At 50.1% G+C, this 26,302-nt stretch overlaps 2 protein-coding genes and 1 pseudogene across 2 annotated transcripts; 2 read left to right on the forward strand and 1 right to left on the reverse strand.

The window, feature by feature from the left end:
* Positions 1-12,689, reverse strand: LOC114793737 (tumor necrosis factor receptor superfamily member 16-like). Its single transcript, XM_028985869.1, has 6 exons — positions 12,528-12,689; positions 11,107-11,272; positions 8,452-8,814; positions 4,880-5,099; positions 4,425-4,600; positions 1-236 (listed from the first exon to the last, which is right to left on the reverse strand). The coding sequence occupies exons 1-6, from the start codon at positions 12,570-12,572 to the stop codon at positions 1-3; spliced, it is 1,206 nt and encodes a 401-aa protein (XP_028841702.1). The 5' UTR covers positions 12,573-12,689.
* A 6,131-nt stretch (positions 12,690-18,820) lies between these two features.
* On the forward strand, positions 18,821-20,992 carry LOC114793697 (migration and invasion enhancer 1-like). Its single transcript, XM_028985796.1, has 4 exons — positions 18,821-18,906; positions 19,022-19,119; positions 20,102-20,178; positions 20,262-20,992. The coding sequence occupies exons 1-4, from the start codon at positions 18,878-18,880 to the stop codon at positions 20,343-20,345; spliced, it is 288 nt and encodes a 95-aa protein (XP_028841629.1). The 5' UTR covers positions 18,821-18,877; the 3' UTR covers positions 20,346-20,992.
* Positions 20,993-23,640: 2,648 nt separating this feature from the next.
* LOC114793698 (migration and invasion enhancer 1-like) lies at positions 23,641-25,040 on the forward strand (annotated as a pseudogene).
* Positions 25,041-26,302: the final 1,262 nt, after the last annotated feature.

Genomic DNA, 26,302 nt, shown 5'->3' on the forward strand with positions numbered 1-26,302 from the left:
TCACTGGCAGGTTGGACCGGCCCATGTCCACGTCCCTCCCTGAAGGTCCACACTGGGATTGTAGTTCCTGCTGGGACCACGTCCAGCACATCCCAGGTCCCTGGTTCCCATAGCAACCCCACAACCTGCCCGCCCACATCTGTTGCTCAGCTGCCTCCTCATCCTCGTCCTCTTCCTCCTCCTCAGGCCTGCGGAGGGGGGGGATTCGGGCTGGACCCCCCCATCCACCCTCACCACTGCAGAGAGAGAAAGAAGGAAGAACGTTTTCACGATTATGGGCCACACCAGACCTTGTTCTGCTGAATCTGGAGCAGATGGAACGCGGCAGATGTTCTCCAGCCCAGCACTCGGGAACTATTCACCTAGTCAATGGCCTGATGATTACTTGATCAGTAAAGTGGGGTGGCTGGCCGCCGCGGTGCGGAGGACAGGAATAATGAAGCCTGGATTTCACACCAGCTGAGCCTCAAACGCCAGCGCATCCCCGCGGTCTCCACGCCCCTCCCACCCGAGCTGACTGCAGCCATTATGAGATTGAGAAAGAGAGACAAACACCCCGCTCAACCCACCAACCCTCAATCTGTTGTCAATTGTAGGGCGCCATGGAAACGCTGCTGGAATGCAGAAGGGCTTTTTTAAAAGAGCTTTTGAGTTTCCGTTTTGTGTCCTGATCAGTGCGTCACTGTGGCATCGAGCTTCTTGCGGGGACATTCGGAGACTACAGGTCTCACTCGCTCTCCTTTTTATTTTTCTATCAGTGGTGACCTCAACATGATGCTTGTTCAGCACTGCTGAATTTTATCAACCATAGATCAATACGAACACAGACACACACATTATTATTCAATACGATATTCAATAGCATAACGGTAATAAAAATGTACATTTACGCCCTTTATCAGACATTTATCTTCCTCGGGGACACAATATGTTCTTCTGGTTCAGAGTACCACGTTTAGTACCACGTTTAGTACCACCCCACCTAGTACTGTGGTTTAAACCCCACTGCCTGCACACGGAATGATGTAGGTCACTTACAGATGCACATTGTGATGGAACCGGATTTATGGGGCTTTTAACGTTATAGAATGAATTCGGTCAAAATTCGTCCATCTTGTCTAAAAACAAGTTTTTTCTAATAAACAGTTCGACTTCATACAAACGCGTCTGAATGGCGGCTTGTGTTCCGCCGCCCCGCCGGCCTGTTCTTTGTGTTCCTAGCTGCGTCTCATGCGGACTTGACCTCCGACCCGCGGACGCTGACAGGCAGGCCTTTCAGCTCATGGCCAGCGGAGGGGAGTGAGTCCACCAGCATGGCCGGATGTGTGGGACGCAGAGTGGCCGCGTTTGACGCGAGGTTGAAGTTCACATAACGAGAGATTTGCTCATCGCGCCCAGAACAGCGGCCGGGCCACAAGTCCGCGAGCGCCGAGATGCTTCGCGGATTAAAAAGTGTCCTGATAAATGTGTCTTTTGTGCACCAGGAGATATCATGTGATGATGTGTTCTGATGTGCTTCTACAGGATCTTGCGGAAGGCGGCCTTATCCCTCATGGAAATCTCGGTGGCCATTTCCAGCCAGCGGGTTCCTTCTCCACACTTCCAAGCACGTGGGGATCCCAGTGGAATACTTCTCCATGTGTATCCCATTTAGGATCCACAGCACCGTTTTCCATGTTCAAATCCAGATCATTTCAAGGACGTATCATTAGACCCCACATCAAGTTATCCATTCAATAAGCGCACCTACTAATGGACATTCTCCCCATTTGCTGATCTATAGGGCTCCGCCCCCAGCATTGGACTAATCGCTTGAGACATGGAGCCATGAGACGACTGTCTTTGTTGAGTTAAAAGGGGGGGTAACTGTGTGGAACGTCTCACTCCAGGTCCCCCGCCCCCATCGTGGATGCCAGGGGACGTTTAGTGAGATTGCAATCAATGCTTATTAGACTGGGGATCAGGGTGCAGGAGACGATGTCTCTGAAAAGAAGCTGCTTCTCCTTCGTCTGCATCTGTCCACGTTCCATCAGTCCGGTACTAAGCACGAGATGAACGCTTATTATTTCCACACAGAGGACTCACAGGATGAAGTCAAAAAGAATCGGCTCCGCCCAGAATGTTGGTCATTGGTCACCAGTAGCTGGCCGCCCCTGGACGTTCTGTCATTTCCAGCGAATCACGGCTCCGGTTTGGTTCCCTCCTTTTTACTGTACAGACGTTAACGAGCCCCTCGTTAGTGCAGCAGGGAAGTCGCTGCTAATTAGCACCCATTAATGGCTACTCCTGCAGCCCCCGGGGAGCCCGGCTGATTGGGTCGGGTCTGGCATCCGTCACACGGCACCCGCTAATGAGCCAATTGCAGCAGGCCTGTGGCCTTTAAGGGGCGGAGACATGCAGGTGCAGCCAATCGCGCGTTCTGCGGCGAAACCCTGGGATTGTGGTTCACTGCTGCGCCACAAAAAAGAATCCTGCTGAATGACAGATATGTAGATTATAAAACGTGGACGACATTTGAACACGTGGTTTAGTGGAAGTGAAGTGATTGTCACAGTGAAACACTGCAGCACAGCACACGGTGACACGGTGAAACGTGTCCTCTGTATTTAACCGTCACCCTTGGTGGCAGTGGGCACCATGACAAGCGCCCGGGGAGCAGCGTGTGGGGACGGGACCTTCATCAAGGGGACCTCGGTGGCAACTTGGCAGAGCGGGATTCGAACCAGCAACCTTCTGATTACGGGGCCACTTCCTTAACCGCCAGGCCCCCGCTGGCCCGTATCAACAGCATATACGTATGAATTTCATGGTGGGCGGGGCTGGGTCCTCCAAGGATCTGCTTGTTTTTTTTTACTCTCACATGCAATGTGTTAGTACCAAACAGCGGAGCAGGAGCCAGAAGTGGATCTTGAACCTCTGGTACTTGGCTCAGAACCGAAGGTTCCCCTGCTTTGTTGTGTTGTGTTTTTGGGACGTTTTCAGATGTGGTACCAGAATGTTCTCTCAGCAGGAACAGTCTGCACAGCGGGTCTGTCCCAGAACACATGGAGACGGAGAACCGTTCTGCAGGTCTCATCAGTCTCACCAGGTTTCTCTGCTGTTCTACTCTCTGCACCAGGCTCCCTTCCTGTCCGCCCTTCTGTTTCAGAGGGAGTCCGTGTGGGAGAACGTTCTACCGTGTTCAGCGTGAGAGCAGAGTGTGTGTCCCCTCTTCTCGTTCCTGGGCCTCCTCTCTAAAGGTCACTGCACTCCTCATCCACTTCATCATCACAATTCACCCCTCGTTTCCCATCATGCACCTCTCCCTCCTGCTGAGAGCTTCGCCGTCTCTCTCTCTCTGTTCAGCTGTTTACTGAGGAGCACATTTTCATCCTTTTTATTACTCCACAGCGAAAAAACTCCCCCATCTAATGGTGTCCAATCGGAATCCTGCATTCCGACCCGATCTGTTCCTTACATTTTGGATCTGTTCTTTACATTTTGGATCTGTTCTTATAAATCTTATTTACCGTATGACAGGAAAAGAAAGTCAAGTTACAGAAGGGAATTAAAAAAACACACCTTGTATGATCCTGTTCAAACTATTATTATTACTGTTGTTGTTATCAGTAAAATCTAGACTATATTTAGTCTATATTTATTTTATAATGGTAGTGTGAGACGTATTATGGTGTATTGTATGGATTTACAGATTATGATGATGATGATGATATGATGGTATAGACTGAGATTATGGTGGTGTGAGACGTATTATGGTGTATTGTATGGATTTACAGATTATGATGATGATGATGATATGATGGTATAGACTGAGATTATGGTGGTGTGAGACGTATTATGGTGTATTGTATGGATTTAAAGATTATGATGATGATATGATGGTATAGACTGAGATTATGGTGGTGTGAGACGTATTATGGTGTATTGTATGGATTTACAGATTATGATGATGATGATATGATGGTATAGACTGAGATTATGGTGGTGTGAGATGTATTATGGTGTATTGTATGGATTTACAGATTATGATGATGATATGATGGTATAGACTGAGATTACGGTGGTGTGAGACGTATTATGGTGTATTGTATGGATTTACAGATTATGATGATGATGATATGATGGTATAGACTGAGATTATGGTGGTGTGAGACGTATTATGGTGTATTGTATGGATTTACAGATTATGATGATGATGATGATATGATGGTATAGACTGAGATTATGGTGGTGTGAGACGTATTATGGTGTATTGTATGGATTTACAGATTATGATGATGATGATATGATGGTATAGACTGAGATTATGGTGGTGTGAGACGTATTATGGTGTATTGTATGGATTTACAGATTATGATGATGATATGATGGTATAGACTGGAGATGTCGTGAGGTGGACTCTGGTTAGTCGGACGCTCTCTTACCGATCTGCTCAGGTACGCGGGACTGCGCCTGTGCCGCAAGCTGCTCCGGGAGACTCTGACTGTCCACGGAGATCCCGCTGTCGCTGTGGAGCTTCTCTCCCTCTGGCGAAGGCGTCTGATTGGCTGTTGCTGCGCGGTTGTTGGCCGCCTGTTTGTTTTGTTTGCAGCTGTTCCACCTGATGCAGAAAACAGTGTTTCAGTTGCACGTTAATAAATGTCCAGCGCTGAGCTTTGTCTCGTCTTTGACAGAGTTTAGGTGATAACGAGGTGACCAGTGTGAAGTGTGTATGGTCTTTCAGATGTGTGTGTGTGTGTGTGTGTGTGTGTGTGTGTAAGTGGGTCAATAGCTTTCCCTCTAGCAAGACATCTGAATATTTCACCACGTCTCCACACATTTTCCTGAACCTCCATCTGCTCCTCGTCCCCCTCGTCCCCCTCGTCCCGGTCCGCCTCACCTCTTGAACACGATATAGGCCAGCAGTCCCACCACCACGGCCGCCAGTATGGAGCAGTAGATGGGGATGAGGTTCTCGTTGAAGCCGAGCCCGATGAAGCGGGGGGAGCTCGGGTAGGCCGTGGTCAGCTCCTCCCCAGGGGTGGGGCTCCAGGAGCCATCCAACAGAGTGAAGGTCGGCGCTGATGGGCTGTGGGGTTCCGTGGGAGGCCGGTTAGGATCTTTTCCAGCAGCGGGGGAGAGGGCGAGAACAAGAAGTTACTAGAGCAACAAAAAAATCGCTTTAACTTGACTGTAGATGTAAGTGACTGTGATATTGGGGCAATTCTGCATAATTTATCTGTGAAGCCTGATTGCTGGAAATTGCTGGATTTCATTCGTAAACTTTTATGAAGCATGATGAGCGTGAAATCAGATCTTCAACAGAAATTTCTCCTCTCATTTGAAGAGCAGCTGGCAGCAGGATAAATCCGGATTGTTAGTTCAGACGCCGCTGGGCTCCGCCCATGATAATTGTTTGATTGCTTCCACACCCTCATTACCCCAATTATGGATGTGAAGTCAGTCTAGACGTTCTGTGCACCGCAGCTTTAGCACACAGCACTGGAATGCTGTCCCTTCCATCAGCAAATATGAAATATTTAACCCCTAACAGACATCTTCTCATCCGCCGTTAGTCCAGCATCCTCCACGGACCTTCTGAGAATTTCTGGAATTTCTGGAAGTGGCCAGGCTTTTGTGTGATGATGTCAGGCACACAGTCTGTGATGACCACGTGCATGGCCAGAAGAAACAGAAGAATTAAAAACCCACACCTCAACCAGCAAGTCCTGTTCAGATCAGAACCATATTCCACCAGAGAAACCATGAAAACCTCCAACCACAAAAGAGACCTTTTAAATGAGAAGAATCTGGTGGAGGGCCACGTTTATGGTCATACACGTTATGATGTTCACTCCTGTCTCTTTATCTCCTGAACCCCACCCAGCTCGAGCTCCATCACCGGGCAGCGTCCTCTCCACCGATCTGTTTTCCCGCTTCCCTCCCCACCGCGTTCATGTCCAGTTGGGTTTAATTCTCCTCAGATCAGCGTTTGGAGACGTGAACCTGCTGAGCTCTGGTGAAAGAGCCACGTTGTCAGCTGTGTCCAGGTCCGACGGGTAACGGCGAGAACAGTGGGCGGGGCCAGCGGTCGCATTACATCATCGTCCAGTAGAGTTGACCTCTTGATGAGGAGAAGCTGCCAGATCTCTCTGCTTCGGCGAGGGGACGGCCTTGAAGATGATGTAACGGAGGGTCTCCGGATTTACGGTCTTTATCAGCCACCCTCTCACACCGCACACACCGTACACCCCGTACACCCCGTACACCCCGTACACACCGCACACACCGCACACGTGAGTGTGATACTCATCAGCTTGGCTCGTCACTACTGTGTGAGCAGAAATGAGGTTTGTAACGCGTCCAGCTCACATTTACACACACACACACACACACGGCGGCGGCGGGGTTGAAAGCGGGCTCCTACAGACCACGCCCTTTTGGCAGGTTGGATGTTCGTCCTTCAAGTTGCAGACGATCCAGTCCCACAGACACGGTCCTGCAGGAGTGTATGTGTGTGTGTGTGTGTGTGTGTTGTAGTGCAGTGAGAATTGGTTTTGCTGTGTGAGACAGCGGTGGCAGTAGTGGAGTGTGTGTGTGTGTGTGTGTGTGTGTGTGTGTGTGTGTGGAGGTCATGCTATGTAACCCGAGTGTGAGTGTAACTTCAGCTCTCTTATCGACCCTCAGCAGAGACCAGCACAGCACATCTGCTGCATACCTCTAATCGTGTGTGTGTGTGTGTGTGTGTGTGTGTGTGTGTGTGATCATCTCTCCCTGTTCCATTTGCTCAGATCAGTTTCTGTCCTCCCTTTCTTCTCATTTTCTGTCTCATTTCTTTGGCTGCTTTTTTAGGCCCATGATGCTCCTGTCCTCCACATCACACCCTGCAGTCTGTTTCTGGTCGACTAGAAATCAAACCAGAGTGAAAGTGAAGTGATGGTCATTGTGATACACAGCAGCACAGCAAACGGTGATGCAGTGAAACGTGTCCTCTGTATTTAACCATCACCCTTGGTGAGCAGTGGGCAACATGACAGGTGCCACGGAGAGCAGTGCGTGGGGACGGGACCTTCATCAAGGGGACCTCAGTGGCACCTCTGCAGCTCGGGTTTTCAAACCTGTCTGTCTGTCTGTGCCCATTTATGTTCGAGTAAAAGCTGTTTGTGTGTGTGTGTGTGTGTGTGTGTGTGTGTGTGTGCGTTGCATTGACAGGAAGTTGCGCTAAAGGTCAATTTGGCTGCCTGGCCCTCAGGAAACGTGAGTGGGGGCGGGACAGAAGAAGTGGGCGGCGGTAGCGGTGAGGTTCTGGTCATGTGATGTCGTCGGCCCCGCAGTGACACTGTTCGTCTTTGTGCCGCACCGCCAGCCACGCACATTCTGCATTAGTCACAGACGCCGCCACCCACCTCCACCCTGTCAAACACGCTCCGCCCCTTCATCAAACTAACCCCACCCACCTCCACCCTGTCAAACACGCCCCTCCTCCTTCATCAAACTAACCCCACCCACCTCCACCCTGTCAAACACGCCCCTCCTCCTGCAGCCAACCAACCCCACCCGCCTCCACCCTGTCAAACACGCCCCTCCTCCTTCATTAAACCGACCCCACCCACCTCCACCCAGTCAAACACACCCCTCCTCCTTCATCAAACTAACCCCACCCACCTCCACCCTGTCAAACACGCCCCTCCTCCTTCATCAAACTAACCCACCACTCCACCCTCAACCACCCTCTCCTGCATCAATAACCCCACCCACCTCCACCCTGTCAAACACGCCCCTCCTCCTTCATCAAACTAACCCCACCCACCTCCACCCTGTCAAACACACCCCTCCTCCTGCAGCCAACCAACCCCACCCGCCTCCACCCTGTCAAACACGCCCCTCCTCCTTCATTAAACCGACCCCACCCACCTCCACCCAGTCAAACATGACACTGACTGGGTCCAATACAAGACAAACTAGGATTGGACAATAAATGAAGAACATCAGAGCAGCAGAATGTTCTACCATCCAATATTCAGACTCTACTGAGTTGAATTTATTACCACTGCTCCACACAATAGTGCATTATGGGTAATCTTCTAACCTTGTGGCATTGCTGTGACAGGGACTTATGGGGGATTATGTTGTCTCGTGCCACTGCCTTTGCTGCCCTTTCACCTCTTCATCTAGCCAGGCTCTGCAGCGTGACCTCTGACCTCACAGTTAGTACAGACACATGTGGATGTGACCCCTTTTGACCTCTGAACTCGCTGAGTTGAGGTAAACTCTGGGATTAGAGTTGTAGCGAGAAGCTCTTTGACATTGATGTTAGGTGGTTCTGTGTTCTATGAGTTCTATTCTCCAGGCATCCAGATGATGCAGAAGGTGTTGCTGGGTTCCCTGGTGTGTGTGTGTGTGTGTGTGTGTGTGTGTGTGTGTGTGTGTGTGTGTGTGTGTGTGTGTGTGTGAGAGACGGCCAGCACTCACCGTGGCAGATCGCGTCGCTGGTGGGGGTGCAGCTCCGCAGCAGGATCTCGGTCTCCTCCTCACAGATGTTGCAGGGCAGGCAGGGGTCCAGCGAGCTCTCCTGGTCGGAGAAGGTCTGGTCCAGGCAGGGCTCGCACACGCTGTCCTGGTCGTACTGGCAGGCCGACAGCACGCCCTGGCCGGGGGGACACACGGTGCACGGCTCGCACGCCTGCGTCACCCAGTTCAGGAAGTAGCCGTAGTCGCAGACGCACAGGGCGTCGTTGGTGTCGGTGCAGGGCGTGTGCATGCGCATGAGACCGGTGCACTGAGTGCAGGGCTGGCACGTCTCCGTGTGGCTGGACGCCTCCGAGAACGTCTCACCTGCAGGACACAAGAGGAGCTGGCGTTAGCGTGGGGGCGTGTCCCATGTGTGCGTGCGGCCGGAGAGGGGTGACCCCTGACCTCTGACCAGACGAGGTCACCTCTTGTTGCGCTGTGATGGGAAATGTTAGCGGCTGAGTCAGGGTTTGTTTCCGTGGTGATAAATATATTTCCGGGGTGTTTATGGGATTATTTGTGCGTGTGTTTGTCAGTATCATGTATATATCTGTGTGTGTGTGTGTGTGTGTGTGTACACCAGATGGCAGCCATTCTTTCTAGTGTGAAAGTCCCTCCAGCTATATCCCAACACACACACACACACACACACACACACACACAGATGCACTGATTGCACCACTTATAAAAGGTGACGTGGTTCTGTACGGGCAGAATGTGGTAGAACCGGACAGAACAAACGGTGCCGACCTCATAACCAACAACACAACAACGAGAACCAGCAGAGGAACCGAGACACGGGACACACATAAACACGGGGACGAGACGACTGGGGCGAATCAAGCTGACAAGGACCTTTTTCTGCGGGGTTTTAGAGGTCAAGGGTCACTGGAGGTGCAGGGGGGGGGGTCCAATGATTTCTATTAGGGCGGGGCCATGTGGCCTAAAAATAGTTTCCAAAATGACTTTCTTTACTACATCATTAAGACATCATTTGAAAGGCTGTAATTTCTATTCTGGCCTCTTCCAGGACGCAGAACTGAGTTCCACCCATGGATGCATCAAACACTATCTTCTGGTTCTAAGACCTGTTAGGACTTTTTTCATGTGCGTATACGACATATTCATTTTTAAAACATACCCCCACCATGTAAAAATTACAGCATTGATGCTTTAATTTAGTAAATTATCATTAGCAACGGTTCATCTCGTGCAAAATTCCCACATAAAATTCCCACCTGCTGGAGCTTCCAGCCTTCCTCACCATCACCGCATGAATAATGCATGTGTGGTTTTTCTGCTTCTTCAGGATCAGCATCTTCTTTTTAATTCCGTCTACATCCCGGAGCTCCAGCGCTAACTTCATCTTCACTGAGGAGTACGGCGGTCATGACGAGCGAGACGCTGCATCTGCTGACCTCAGATCAGCACAGGAGGATATTTCTGGAGAAGCTGCAGCGACCCCGAACAGTGAGAGGGAACTGGATAGGATAAATATTTCAGGACCTGCTGACATCCATGAGTGTCTAGACCAAGTGGGACAGGTGTGTGTGTGTGTGTGTGTGTGTGTGTGGATCGTCCAGGAAAGTAATCGATTTGTCCAGGGACTAGACGGGGGTCACTGGAGGAAAAGGGGTCCCCACACGACCTGCCATGTATTCACAGACAAACAGGAAGTCCGAGGAAGTGAGTTATTTTCAGGGTGTAAAATATTCATGCGTCCGTCTTCAGCTCCGCTTCACACTCTATACGTACATCAGGCACTTCGTACCGAAAATAAAGATCTAAACTCGGCTCTACCCCACCCTGCGGAGTCCTGCTTCTACACGAAGAATGTTCTAGAGAAGAAAACAGTTCTTCAGAAGAGAACTTGTGCCAGGCTCGAGATCGAAATCGGCCGGAGAACCATAACTCCTAATTATTAGTGAAGAACACGTCAATGATCTGCTGTGGTTCCCGTGTGAGGTCTCCAGACCCTCCCGACTGGTTAACTGGTCACCTTCCCCCATAAATATCCTGCTACTCGCTCTAATTTCCCACTTCCTCCCACTTTTCCACCCTGCCTCCCCTGATTTGCATATGCCCTGTGTGGGAACACAGATGCCGCACACGGTTACGCAACCACACTGTGGGGACATTTTGCTGTTTGGGGACAGCACGTGTTCTCCGGCTGAAACTGAGGGTTTTAATTATAAGGGCCTGTGTCCCTGAAACACGCAAATTTTCGCTTCGAACCCTGCTAACTTCACCAAAACGTACCTGTAATAAACGTAAACCGTGTACATCTGTGTGTGTGTGTGTGTGTTCTGCAACAAAACAAACAGCAGTCAGCTGATGCGCCTGGAATCCACCGTTGCGAAGAGCTGCGGGGCAAATGGGCGTGTCCACCGCATGCTCAGTACCTTCAGACATTACAACTCCAGCACTTTCACCATGAATGCGTCTGAAAGGAACACGCTGGGCGTGAAGATCCTCCTGATATCTGATGGATGCATCTGATGGTGTGACATGTTTCAGTGTGAACATCAGCTTTATCCCTGATGTGAGGTTCTAGTTAGAACTCACTCGTGGGACATTTCTCTGCACCTTTGTGTGTGTGTTCTCCTGAATACTCACTGTCCATGCACTGTCCACAGATGGTCTGCTTGGCGCCGCAGGGCACGACGACGCCCTCGCCGGGTGGGCACTCTTCGCAGCAGTCGCCACTGGCGGTGAACTGTCCAGACTCACACGGTTCTTCTGGCCCCGCCCAGTCCAGCTTCGATCCCCCCGCCAACACCACCTGGGAGTGGAGGAGAGGAGCACCTACAGTCAGACCCCGCCCTGCTCCGCCCTCACCTGCCACCACCTCTCCTAGTAATTCATCACGGTGGAAAACGGCCTTCAGGGGCTTCAGGTTGAGGAAGTTCAGCGCATGTTCATGGGTGCCGTGAGTGTGCTGAGAACCGTGTAGAACCTGCGGTACCGAACCTAGTCCCCATAAGAGGGTGCGGTTCAGGACAAGAGGGTCCGTAACATGAGACCCTCACCACACAACAGCTGCTAATGCTGAGCTGTCAGTGGGACCATTACTGAGTCCGAGTCAGAACAACTTACAGAAGACAAAAACGTGAACACACACACACACACACACACACACACACTCATCTGAGCCCTGAAACAGGAAGCCCCTCTTCACCATAACATCCCTAAAACCCACCCGTTCCCCCCAGAAGAACCACGTGGCTTTATGAGCACTTGAGGAGCAGTTAACACCCATGCATGGACACACACACACACACACACACGTGTAAACACTCTGACCTAATGTCTCTGCGTTGGAGGAACGTGTTTATGGTTTCTGGAGGACTTATTAGCAGCTCCACACACACATGATCTCTTTGTTGGAAAATGGCTGCAGGATGGAGGGTGGTCTTCAGGAGAGCCTCTCGCTCGTCCTTGTTCAGCTGCGCACCAGAACCAGGAGAAGAGTCCGGGCTCGGCGATCAACGTGCTCTCTGTCCCGCTTCTCGTCCCGGACTCTGTGACACCCTCTCGCCGCTCTCGTTCAGGAACAGATGCGTTCTGTTCTTCAGCTCCATTCCTCCCCCTCTGCCCTCCACTTCCATCCTTTCACTCGCACTTCCTCCTCGTCTCCCGCGCTCTCTCGCTCCTCCATCACTTCTTCTTTTTGTGTGTGTGGAGGGGAGTATTGGCCACACACTCCATCCCTTGTCTCCTGTCTAGTGTCTTGTGCCATTCACTGCACTTTCAATTAAAATTGGCTCCACGGTGCATCCACACACACACATACTTCTCCAGAACTTCACAACTGGACTTTAACATCTCAACTTCCCACACACACACACAGTAAAGACACGTTCAGGATCCCATCCATCCCATGCAGGAGGAACTGGCCTGAAACCCCGACCTTCCTGTAATTACTAATTTTTAACGTTATGACATTTATGAGAAAGTTGGTGGAATAATCGGTTCCTTGGAACTTTTCCCGGCGCCACCTGCTCTCCTCGCCGGCACGAAGATGAAGAGGAACTCACCATCACCAGCACCAGCACCAGCGCCACGGAGTCCATGGTGCGCATCCTCCAGCCCGGTCAGGAGCTCCGGCGCGGCAGCCTGACCCGAGCTGGACCCGCAATGCACTGCGGTGGAGAGAGTCGTGCACGCCGCCTGCCCGCCTGCCCTCTGCGCGGAGTGTGTGTGTGTGTGTGTGAGTGTGTGTGTGTGTGCGGAACAGACGAGTTGGGCTGGTTACGCAGCCTCTCTCGCTCTCTCTCTCGCTCTCTCTCGCTCTCTCCACCACTCTTTTCGGTGGGAAATGAATAATTAATTTCAGTATTCAGTATTTCATTCTCATTTCTTTAGTTTCATATCTGCATATGTTCTCGCAGGTCGGTTCAGCAGCTTCATTCATTTCCTGCAGGACCATGAACCGCCAGGGGGCGCTACTGGTGCGGGGTCTCTCTCTCTCTCTCTCTCTCTCTCTCTCTGATGATGATGTCCACGTGTCATCGCATCTTTTCTGGAGGAGGGCTGAGGATTATCATGTTCAGATGCCTCTTTATTGATATCCCATGATACCCCTCCCCCCTCGTACACACACACACACACACACACACACACAGGACTGCAGACGTGTGTGAATGCAGGTTCTACATTCCCTGATGAGGACTAAACCTGGAGGTTGGTTGGTCTACCAGATGTCTGCAGCACATCTCCACCCCCCCACACCCATTGTCCCTTTTCAGCAGGAATTTAATGTCATTCTGGTCCCCAAGGTCACACGCCAGGTCCAGAACTTCTTGGTCTACACCTTGGCTCACTTTGTCCACGGATGCTCCATCGTCACTGTGGGATTCGAACCCGCAGCCTTGCGAGTGTGCCGTGTGTGTTCTGATATACGACGCCCGACTGCAGGGTCCAGCCAAGCCCTGGGAGAGCGAGGAGACCGGAGCGCTTTGCTTTGTTTTATGCACGCAGTGTTTCTGACAATATGGACATCATGAGGGTTCAAAGAGATGGAAACGGAGGAACCAGACCCCCTCAGCGTGTCTCATGCAAACCAGGTTCCTGCCCCAGAACCTCGGCTGGTTCATGAGAAGCAGAACCTGCCAGTGGTTTGATCCAACGTGCACATTTCCCGTCTTCCATAATAAGGACAATGATAGTGGCAGCTGCATTCATATTCGTTTCATTTATTTTTATTTTCATGTCCACAATGACTTCCTGTTAAAGTGAAGTGATTGTCACTTGTGATACACAGCAGCACAGCACACGGTGCACACAGTGAAATTTGTCCTCCGCATTACATCCTCTGCATGTAATAGAATGGTGAGCTGGTCGTGGCCTGGCGGTTAACCAGGTTCATGGTCTCTGAGCAGGACACTGAACCCCGAGTGTCCCCAGGGGGACTAGATTTGAGATGTTGGGTTTACTATTATTACTATTATAATGTGTTCTGTTCTACCTGGTTTATTAACTGTAAATGTGTCCTATGGGATTTTAACTATGCTTCAGATTGAAATTAGAAGGTTGCCAGTTCGAATCCTGACCCACCGAGGTGCCACTGAGGTCCCCACACACACTGCTCCACAGGTACCTGTCAGGGTGCCCACTGAGGTCCCCTTGATGAAGGTCCTGTCCCCACACACTGCTCCCCAGGCACCTGTCAGGGTGCCCACTGAGGTCCCCTTGATGAAGGTAGCGTCCCACACACTGCTCATCGGGTGCTTCATGGTGCCCACTGAGGTCCCCTTGATGAAGGTCCTGTCCCCACACACTGCTCCCCAGGCACCTGTCAGGCTGCCCACTGAGGTCCCCTTGATGAAGGTCCTGTCCCCACACACTGCTCATCGGGTGCTTCATGGTGCCCACTGAGGTCCCCTTGATGAAGGTCCTGTCCCCACACACTGCTCCCCAGGCACCTGTCAGGCTGCCCACTGAAAGTGAAGTGATTGTAACTGCAGTACAGCACACGGTGACACTCTGCATTTAACCATCAACCTGAGTGAGCAGTGATAGTCAGTAGCTGCTGACACCTACAACCCTGACAGGAACTTGGTGGGACCACCTGATAAAGTGACGTGATTGTCACATGTGATACACAGCAGCACATCACACGGAGCACACAGTGAAATGTGTCCTCTGCATTTAACCCATCACCCTTGGTGACAGTGGGCAGCCATGACAGGCGCCCGTGGAGCAGCATGTGGGGACGGGACCTTCATCAGGGGCAACCTTCTGATTACGGGGCCGCTTCCTTAACCGCTAGGCCACCACTGCCCTGGATCTCCATCTCTGCTGCTGGTTGTTTGGTGAAGTCACCTTCTGCTGACATTTCCCACACAGCAAACAACGTTTTTTTAATGTTGCTGCTACGTCGCCAGACGGAGGCAGAAGCTCGGCCAATCATGTCCGACTTACGACCTCTAACAAGCTCGTGAAGAAACCAGTCCTGGCGATGTAAAAACCCGGTTACGGACGTTATTGGAGGCGTGAGCAGCGGCGCGGTATCTGGAGCATGTCTCCGCGGTTTTACTGGAGCTGTAGAACGCTGTTAACCGCACACATGCAGATGTGGGGCCAGATGGAAGGACGGAGAGGACCAGGTGATCCAGACCACTTACACCTCTGGAACGGATTTTAGATTTTACTTTCTGATTATTCAGACCAAATATTATGTCCCAGATTTAAACAGATACACGCTCTCAACAAAAAAGCTGCACATCTGCACATGATTCGGTCCGTCTTGTCCTGGACGATGAACATCCATAACCATCTACAGCACACTCGGGACGTCGGGACGTCGGGACGTTGCCTTTTCTGTTTGATGCTGTCAGCTGCTTATTGGGATTCATGAGGCTGAGAGCAGAGAAAGAATTCAGCTCAATAAAACGCACAATAAAAATAATACAGCACACTCAGGATCAGAGTGCATGTGTGAGTGTGTGTGTGTGTGTGTGTGTGTGTGTGTGCATGTTTGAGTATGTGTGTGTCTGTGTGTGTATGTGTGTATGCGTCTGTGTGTCTGTGTGTGTGTGTGTGTGTGTGTGTGCATGTTTGAGTGTGTGTGTGTGTGCGTATGTGTGTGTGTGAGTGTGTGAGTATGTGTGTATGTGTGTGTGTGTGTGTGTGTGTGTGTATGTGTGTGTGCGTGAGTGTGTGTGTGTGCGTGTGTGTGTGTGTGTCTGTGTGTGCATGTGTGAGTGTGTGTGTGTCTGTGTATGTATGTGTGTGTATGCGTCTGTGTGTCTGTGTGTGTGTGTGCATGTTTGAGTATGTGTGTGTGCGTATGTGTGTGTGTGAGTATGTGTGTATGTGTGTGTGAGTGTGTATGTGTGTGTGTGTGTGTGTGTGTGTGTGTGTGTGTGTGTCTGTATGTATTGAATATTTATCAGCGATAACCGGATCTTCTCGATTTCATTGCTTCTTCCGTCCTCGTCAGAATTTGATCTGATGCATCACTTTCCCGTTTTCTCTTCTCCAGAACCTGAGACCTTCTGCACTTCCTCAGACGTCCAAGTCTGCAGGATCAGGCTGCTTGAAATGCTGGAGAAGAATAAAGTTTGGTGGTTGCTGCTCGCCTTTGGGACCCTGATCAAAGCTTTAACCTTTCAGGGTCAAGTTCCGTCAACTTGTCCACCGGTCCGGCATCAAATGATCTGGAAATCCTCAGCAAATAACTAGGAGGTCTGTGTGTGTGTGTGTGTGTGTGTGTGTGTGTCCATATTAGAGAACTACTGCAAGTTTCCATTCCCTGAGTGTCCAATCACAAAAGTCCAACATCCGCCGCCTGCATCTCATCAGACGTCAAATGGGGCTATTTTACCACACACACACACACACACACACACATACACACACAATGTAATGGGTTGGTAGGAGCCTAGTGGGTAACACACTCGCCTATAAACCAGAAGACCCAGGTTCAAACCCCACTTACTACCATCGTGTCCCTCAGCAGGACACTTGAGTGTCTCCAGGAGGGGACTGTCCCTGTAACTACTGACTGTAAGTCGCTCTGGATACAGGTTCAAACCACCAAGGTGCCACTGAGGTCCCGTCCCCACACACTGCTCCCCACTGCTGTCATGGTGCCCACTGCTCACCAAGGGTGATGGTTAAATACAGAGGACACGTGTCACTGTGTCACCGTGTGCTGTGCTGCAGTGTCTCACAATGACAATCACTTCACGTTCACTTAAAACCGGCTGATCTGCCGCGTCGATTTGGAAAATAAAGCAGTTAATAATTGAAGTAATTTCTCTAAAATGATATTTCTGCTGCCGTCCTGCTGAATCACATGTGGGGGACATCTACTCACTGGATGATGCTGTAGAAGGTCCAGCTGGGGTTAAACCATGTGACCACAATAATGCAGTCACTTCATCTTCCATCCTTCCACTGTTTCATGTTACTAATGACCAGAAGCTCGTCAAGTCAGATGGAGCCTCGTTTGGTGCTTTGGCACGATGCACATTTGTCTTCTGAAGATGAAAAGTCCATTAAGCCCCAAACCATCTCCCACTGCAGTGAGTAAAAGTGTCTGAAAGCGTCCCTGTGAAGCGAAGTCGATCACAACGAGGCTGATGCATCATGGGCCGTTTCACAAAAACGCGAGTCGTCACCAGTCCGTCATCCATCAGAGCTCCACGTCCCAGATTCTCCACACCAGTCCTCACTCTGCACCTCCATCTCTCAAGCTACCAGCAAACCATCCATCAAGACTCTAGGTGGTGGAGTCAACTTCCACGAGATGTTCCAACATCTGAGCAACATTAAAACCTCCCTGCTTAGAAAATACTGTAAAGGCATCTTGCAAATATATTTTATTTGTAAAAAGTGATGGAGATTTAGAAGAACTGATGTAAGTTGCTCTGGATAGAAGAGTCGGCCAAACGCTCAAATGTCACACCAGCAGAAGTAGAAGGTTCATCAAATGAAATACGACCAGTAAAGTCAGCGCTCTGAAGCAGGACAGTGTCTGTCACAGCAGAGCCGGCCAGCCATGTTCTCCTGGCACCACGGATCTTCACAGCAGACCAGGCCAGACTTGTTCTCCTGCCACCATGGATCTTCACAGCAGACCAGGCCAGACTTGTTCTCCTGCCACCATGGATCTTCACAGCAGACCAGGCCAGATGTGTTCTCCTTCCACCACAAATCTTCACAGCAGACCAGGCCAGACGTCTTCTCCTGCCACCACGGATCTTCACAGCAGACCAGGCCAGACGTCTTCTCCTGCCACCACGGATCTTCACAGCAGACCAGGCCAGACGTGTTCTCCTTCCACCATGGATCTTCACAGCAGACCAGGCCAGACGTGTTCTCCTGCCACCATGGATCTTCACAGCAGACCAGGCCAGATGTGTTCTCCTTCCACCACAAATCTTCACAGCAGACCAGGCCAGACGTGTTCTCCTGTCACCAAGGATCTTCACAGCAGACCAGGCCAGACGTGTTCTCCTGCCACCACGGATCTTCACAGCAGACCAGGCCAGACGTGTTCTCCTGTCACCAAGGATCTTCACAGCAGACCAGGCCAGACGTCTTCTCCTTCCACCACGGATCTTCACAGCAGACCAGGCCAGACGTGTTCTCCTTCCACCACGGATCTTCACAGCAGACCAGGCCAGACGTGTTCTCCTTCCACCACGGATCTTCACAGCAGACCAGGCCAGACGTGTTCTCCTGGCACCACGGATCTTCACAGCAGACCAGGCCAGACGTGTTCTCCTTCCACCACGGATCTTCACAGCAGACCTCCTCTTTTCAGATTCAGATTCGTTTCTAAATGGTAAGGATGAGTCCCATAGCGCCGGGCATTTCTGGCATTTACCAGATGTCCTTATTCAGTAGTGATGGGGACAGTCCCCCCCGGAGACACTCAGGGTTAAGTGTCTTGCTCAGGGACACTATGGCAGTAAGTGGGGTTTGGTGTTGAGTGTGGGCAGATGACACTGAATAAAGACACCGTTCCAAGTAAACAAAATCTTTCAGTGGAGGATTAATGTCTTTGACTTTATTTTAAACATGAAATGTCTTTGACTTTATTTAAACCATGAAAAAGGTTTTATCACAATGTTTTGTAAATAAAAATTTGCGGGGTGACGTTCCAGTTCATTTGAATGTGTTTTCAAGGCGAAATACAGACTCAAACTTAAACTTATTACAGTAACATGTTTGTACATTCTATAACAAGGTTTGTGGTGAATAGTGAGATTTCCTGCCGGTTACTGACACCTAGTGCACAAAGAGTGAAGCGCAGCTGCGGTAGCGGCCTCCGTCCTGCAGGGGGCGCCGGCGGCAGCACGGAGCTCTGCGCGGAGGTCGCCGCCGCAGAAGAAGAACCAGAAGAACCAGGAAGTGGAGCGACTGCGGAACAGCGATGGGAGTCCAAGTCAGAGTCGAATACTGGTGATAATTCTGCGCTTTTTAAAGTGTCGTCAGTGTGACGTCAGTGGCGCGTTTGATGCTGTAGGACTTGGTTTGTAGACTTGGACCGACTATAATCCTCTTTTTGTCCCCACAGCGGCGGATGAGGCTACGAGCCCCGCTATCAGGAGCTGCGGCGGACGGTGACCGACGAGTTCCCTGAGGCGGAGGTCACGGGCTTCGTGGGGAGGCAGGGTGGGTGTCTCACCTGGTCGCGGGGGGGGGGTCTCACCTGGTCCCGTGACGAAGAGGGGGGGAGGAGTCTCACTTGGCCGAGGAGGGGGGAGGAGTCTCACCTGGCCTCGTGTGGATGGGGGGGTCGGAGTGCTGCCTGTAAACCTATGCATGTCTCACGATTCGATTCAATTACGACTATCAGTGTCTCGATATCGATGCATCACGATTCGATGTTTGGTTGCGATGTTGGGATTTTGACAACATACTTTTTTTTTTTTTGCATCTTCGCTCTTTTTCAGTTTTGCTGCTGGCTTCTCAGTCGCTCCGCCCCGTTTTACGTTTATGCCGCCTGATTATTCGGTTGGACTTCTGGCACGTTCTCTCGTGTGGGCAGGGCTTCGCCTCATTAGCCAGAAGGTATTTGAGTGACAGCTCCATTCCCCAGAACTCTACCACCGTGAGATACATGGCCTTCAAGAACACGCAGAGCATCATCAGTTATTAAGCATCACATATTGATCTCATCATAATTAGCATATATAATCAGTACTTACAATTAGTTAATCGTGCAGGTTATCGTCACTGCCGTGTACGCATCTCGCAGTGATATTTCTCTTTTCAGAAATATGACTTATCAACATACAAAGCGTTCATACGTGACAAGTACGCTGAAAATATGAGGCTACGGACGCCTAAAGAGCCGCGTGTAAAACGATGATTTCGCGCTGCAGGTCTCTGACTTTTTCCTCCATTCCTGCTTCGTGCGGAAATACGGCACAGCGGTCAAAGGTTAGAGTTCAACGATTGATCGAATCGATCGATAATCGTCGTAATCGAATCATTTACAGTATTTACCAGGCGCCCTCATCCAGAGACAGGGACAGTCCCCCCTGGGGACACTCTGTTCAGTGTCAGGGACACGGTGGTGGTAAGTGGGGTTCGAACCCCCCCGGGTACCTGCTACAGGGGGTATAATGGACGCTTCTGCTTTATCGTACAGGGAGCTTTGAGATTGAGATCAATGGTCAGCTGGTCTTTTCCAAGCTGGAAACCAGCGGCTTCCCTTACGAAGACGACGTAAGTAAATTATTATTGTTGCTGTTCCTCGGCTGACGTGGCGGTTTACGCTTTAATGTTAATGTTTTCTTCTCCAACGACAGGTCATGGATGCCATCCAGAAGGCCCACGAGGGAAAGGCGGTGGACAAAATCACCAAGAGCCGGCCGCCCTGCGTCATCCTGTAACCCCTTCGCCCTTCGACCTCTGAATTGCGCCCTTTAAGGCGTGGTCCCATACCAGAGCATGTCCAAACGACATCGGCTTATTTCAACAAGCATGTCATGTACTGGGGTGGGACCGCGCTGTTGTGGTTCCTCTTGTAGTCTCTGATCTGCTGCCTCTGCTCGGGGCTTTCTGGGCTTTAATGATTACTGTGACTGAAAGGTCAAAGGTTACAGTATGAAGAGAGCAGCCCAGACGTCCCTTCCCTGAGGCAGAGAGAGAGGGTAGAAGGGGTCTCTTGGCTCGATGATGGGGTCCCAGTCACCTGCTAACTGTACTGTCACACTGTATGTCATAATTTCATACTCGTTCAAATCAGGGGTGGTGAATGTATCATGAAACCGGAAATCTCATCCTTTACTTATTTTTATTCATAAACACACCATTTATTATCGAGGTGTGGCTGTAAAAGGGAGCTCTGCAGACGCTTTACTGTCCCCGTAGATGCTTGTCAGACTGTAATCTGTTGTAATTGGTAAGTTACAATGTCAGTGCTGCGAGTGAAGCCACCGCAGGGATCACGTTGCGCGTTTAATTCCAGTCCTGCTCAGGGATGAACTCTTCATGGGGTGACTTGTCAACTTATAATAAAAAAAGTTGGTGAAAATCAGCAAGCTGCGTTTCATTCTGCTGTAATTCATATATTTATATACGGGGCAGTGGTTCCCAAAGTTAAAGTTTAAAGTGAAGTGATTGTCACATGTGATACACAGCAGCACAGCACACAGTGCACACAGTGAAATTTGTCCTCTGCATTTAACCCATCACCCTGAGTGAGCAGTGGGCAGCCATGACCAGCGCCCGGGGAGCAGTGTGTGGGGACGGTGCTTTGCTCAGTGGCACCTCAGTGGCACCTTAGCGGATCGGGATTCGAACCGGCAACCTTCTGATTACGGGGCCGCTTCCTTAACCGCTAGGCCACCACTGCCCCCAAAGTGGGGGTCGCGAGATGGTTTCCAAGAAATCTATTCTTTTTTGAACTATTAGAATAACATTTCAGGGTGGTAGTAGCCTAGTGGGTAACACACTCGCCTATGAAACAAAAGACCCAGGTTCAAATCCCACTTACTACCATCGTGTCCCTGAGCAAGACACTTAACCCTAAGTTGCTCCAGGGGGACTGTCCCTGTCACTACTGATTGTAAGTCGCTCTGGATAAGGGCGCCTGATAAATGCTGTAAATGTAAATTTCATATTAACGTTTTATCCATAACTAACAAAAGCTAAAAACTAGGAAATAGTTACATTTTCAAAATTTGACAGTTTAAGGTCATTTCAGTAGCGTCGGTTGCAGCAACATGATAAACATTCCAGCGCGTAACGTGTAGGTCATTTCCAGCGCTCTGTGCTCACGATATTATTTTTGTGAAACGAGACATTGACGGATGACAGACAGGCCAGCGGAGGAAAGCCCGTCGTCCTGGGGTACAGACGGAGACCTTGAAGACGGTGTTTCATTCCAAGACTCTGGATGAGTTCAGGATTTCAGTCCAGAAGGAAAACCCACAACTTGCTGTTCTGATGCCGGTTTGCACTACCTACTGTTTTGGCACTCGAGTACATTAAAAATAAATCCCAAATGAACCCAGGAATGGACTTGCTGTGATCCCACCATCTCATTCAGTGACAGGTTTTCTTGTAAATAACATTTTTTTTAAAAAGTGGTGTTCTTTTGTGTTGACATGCTCATGTTTGATATTTTAAACACTTCCGAAGACAGTGGGGGTCACGAATCACTGGCACAGTTATTTTGTGTGTCATGAGTCACTAGTACCTTTATTTTTGGGGTCACAAGTCACTAGTATGATCATTTTGATGGTAATAAGTTGCGGTTATTTTGGGGGTCACGAGTCACTGTTACAAAGATTTTGAGGGTCACAAATCACTAGTACGGTTGTTTTGGGGGTCGCCAGTCACTAGTACGGTTATTTTGGGGGTCATGAGTCACTGGCAGTTATTTTGGGGGTCACGTGTCACTAGTACGGTTATTTTGGGAGTCACAAGTCATGGCACGGTTATTTTGGGGGTCACAAGTCACTAGTACGTTTTTTTGGGGGGTCACAAGTCACTAGTATGATCATTTTGAGAGCCACAAGTCACTGGCACAGTTATTTTGGGGGTCACGAGTCACTAGTATGGTTATTTTGGGGGTCACGAATCACTGGTACACGTACTTTTCGAGGGGTTACGAGTCACTAGTACGGTTATTTTGGGGGTCACAAATCACTAGTATGGTTGTTTTGGGGGTCCTGAGTCACGAGTCACTGAATTGGTTAAATTTTGGGGTTGAGTAACTAGTATAATCCTTTTGAGGGTCACGAGTCACTGGCACGGTGATTTTGGGGGTCACGAGTCACTGGCACGGTTAAATTTTGGAGTCATGAGTCACTGGCACAGTGATTTTGGGGGTCACGAGTCAGTAGTATGATCCAATTTAGGGTCACGAGTCACTAGTATGATCATTTTGTGGGTAACGAGTCACTGGCACAGTTGTTTTGGGGGTCACGAATCACTGGCACGGTTATTTTGTATGTCATGAGTCACTAGTACGGTTATTTTGGGGGTCACGAATCACTGGTACAAATATTTTGGGGGTCATGAGTCACTAGTATGATCATTTTGAGGGTCACAAGTGACTGGCACGGTTATTTTTTGGGGTCACAAGTCACTGGTATGTTTATTTTGGGGGTCACAAGTCACCAGCACGATTATTTTGAAGGTCACGAGTCACTGGCACGATTATTTTGAAGGTCACGATTCACCGGCACGATTATTTTGAAGGTCACGAGTCACCGGCATGGTTATTTTGAAGGTCACGAGTCCCCGGCACGGTTGTATTGGGGGGTCACGAGTCACCGGCATGGTTATTTTGAGAATCAGAAGGTAGTGGGTTCAAATCCTGACCCAGCAAGGTGCCACTGAGGTCCCCGTGATGAAGGTACCGTCCCCACACACTGTTTCCCGGACGCCTGTCATGGTGTCCACGGCTCACCAAGGGTGATGGTTAAATCCAGAGGACACGTTTCACCGTGTCACTGTGCTGCAGAGTTCCACTGATAGCATTTTTTTGGTAGAAAAAGCCTGTTTCTGGTCCATTTGACTGTGATAAATTCGTCTCCCGCCTACTTGGAGGGAGGAATCATATTCAGTTGAGGATGACTCTGCAAAATATTTCTTGGCGACACTATGGCAGGTATCTTCGCCGTGAATCGGCATTTCGTGCCGGAGTCTGGCGTTCTGGTCCCGCAGGTCGGATAAAGGACGTGGCGTCTTGCCGCACCGCCGACCTGTTTCTCAGGTGATGCCGCCGTGAGGATGAGGAGGAGCAGCTTCAGTAGCGACCGAGAGACGCGATGGCGGTGCAGGTAGCAGTCGAATTCTGGTAGGTGCCTTTCATTTTAAATAAAAAGGCGGAATTTAACCCGGCAGGAGTTTTCTATTGAAGTAAGATCCAAGAGACTGGTACAAACTAAAGTAATTAATTACTTTATGGAAGTAATTAATTTTATTGATTTATTGATTAATTGTTTTTACCTTTAGATTGTGTGCATTTGGAAGGCAAAACTGCAATTAATATAGTATAAAATCAGAATGTATACGATACATAAATTAATGTAAATTAATGTTGTAACTGGGCGGACCCGGAAGTGACGCTTTGTTTCTCCGCCCGGCGCGCAGCGGCACATGAGGCTACGAGAAGCGCTTCCAGGAGCTGAAGCGCGGCGTCGCGGCCCGCTTTCCTGGGGCGACGATCATGGGCTTCGAGGGGAGGAGAGGTGCGTCCCATCTTCTCCATCTTCTCGGTCCTCAGCAACGTGATCCGGGCGGCGGCTGGTCACGTGACGCCCAGGATCCCTTTCAGCCAATCAGAGAGCTGGACGGGAACCTGACAATCCAGAAACACGACATTTACATGAAATGTGACAACCTAATATTTTTCTATTCGTCAGTTTTCATGAGTCCCTCAGCAATTAGGTGTCTTGCTGTCCCTCAGCATTCAGGAGTCTCGCTGTCCCTCAGCATAGTCTCTCTGTCCCTCAGCACTCAGGTGTCTTGGTTTTTCCCCATACAGGAAGTTTTGAGATCGAGATCAACAAACAGCTGGTTTTCTCCAAGCTGGAGTGCAAAGGATTTCCTTTTGAGGAAGACGTAAGTTCGCCCCAGAGCATTATGGGTTGTGAGTGTTGGGAGTAGAGGGTCACGTACACTTACCTGTTTTTCAGGTCATTGAGGCAGTCCAGAAGGCTCACGATGGGAAACCACTGGAGAAGATCACCAAGAGCCACAAGACCTGTGTCATCCACTAACCTCTTGACCTCTGACCTCTGAGGTTTTCCTAGAAAGCATGGAGAAAGCACCGTAGTCACGTATAATATAACCCCCGCCCAGCCTTTTTCTTGCTTATAATCCCCCTTGTTCTGCTCCTGCCGGGCTGGTTTTGGATTTAAATGATTGCTTTAGCTCAAAGTCGGTGGTTATGGCATGAAGAGGTCAGTCCAGGCAGCCATGCACGGGGCCAGAGGAAGGGAGGATTCTGGGTAACACGCGGTTTGGGTGCAACACATACCTGCGGTTGACATTGTGAAGAAACAAAGCCGATGATCAATTTCATCATGTTCATCTGAATGATAATAAAACATGACTTTCGTTAATGAAAACGCTTCGCGCACGCTGACTGTTCACGGTGACGATAACACGTCCGTAATGGCCGGACGCTGCACCTGCTGCCATATATTCGCCCTGTACGTCCCGCGATTCATTATTACTGCGCATAAACAGCAGCGACGGCCACCGCGGTTCAGGTTCACCGCCTGTGCACTTTGAGCGGGGATATAATGCAGCGGCGGCCGCCAATCACGGCGTTTCGACGGAGCGTCTCCGGCAGGTGAGGTAGGTGAGCATCGTATTCCAGGTGAGCTCGGTGAACACATGTCCCGTCCAGATAGAGACGTGGGGCAGCGTGCAGGATTCATGACGGTCTCGCATGCAGTGGACTGCGTGCACTTCACTTGGTGACCTGACTGAAGATCTCGGTGTCTTCTGCCCTGCCGAGCCGCATCAGATCACCTTCATCCCTACACACTGTATCTGAATCAGTTCATCATGGTATCAAATAAAAATTCAGAATGGATTCATAACTGCTGCGCAGACGCTGTTGAGGTTCTCCGTGTTCCTGACTAGGTGGGTCCTGCATGGAGCTCTGGCCGCCGGTGATAAGTGCTGCCATTCAGATAGAGCCTATCACCCCGAGCTCAGAGCTGCAGCGGGGAACCTCGCCCCCTCACGCCGGGGCATTAAAAACTTGTTTCTCGGGTACTGCAGCCGCCCACACAAACTTGTAATAAATGTTATTTTGGTGGCAATTAATCAGAACAAAAATTGGAATGAAAAAACAGGCCTGGGGTCAGCATGTATGGATTAAGTGGATAAAGAACAAAAAATTTTAGCCATGAAACTGACCCAAGACGTTATGTTCTAAATGACTTTGAATTTGTACCCAAAAACTTTATAGACCAAACCCAGACAATTCAAACCCTGCTTAAAAAAACCAGACCACGCGTGGTTCAACTGTGTGAAACGTTCTCGAGTTCCAGAATCGTTTTTAATCGTTCCGCGTGGCCGTGCAGGCGAGAAGATGCTGCAGAACGTCCACCATCATGTCACTTCAGGGCCGGAGGTTTGACCGTTGGTCTCGTTGTACAGACGGCGTGAGGGAGCGTCCAGCTCGGAAGGTTAATGAATTGTCATTTTAACAAGTTCTTCACACGCCGATACAAGAAAGACGTCACCAGTACTGGGAATGATGGGGCGCCTGAAGTCACGTTGTGTTCTGGGGGGGCAGGAAAAAATGTAACTCAAAAGTACGTGGAAAGGAGGTCATCTGTGCATGTAGAGTTCAGGGGGACAGGAGGGGTTCAGC

Source organism: Denticeps clupeoides, chromosome 7, assembly GCF_900700375.1.
Source record: "Denticeps clupeoides chromosome 7, fDenClu1.1, whole genome shotgun sequence".
NCBI classification, from domain to species: domain Eukaryota; kingdom Metazoa; phylum Chordata; class Actinopteri; order Clupeiformes; family Denticipitidae; genus Denticeps; species Denticeps clupeoides.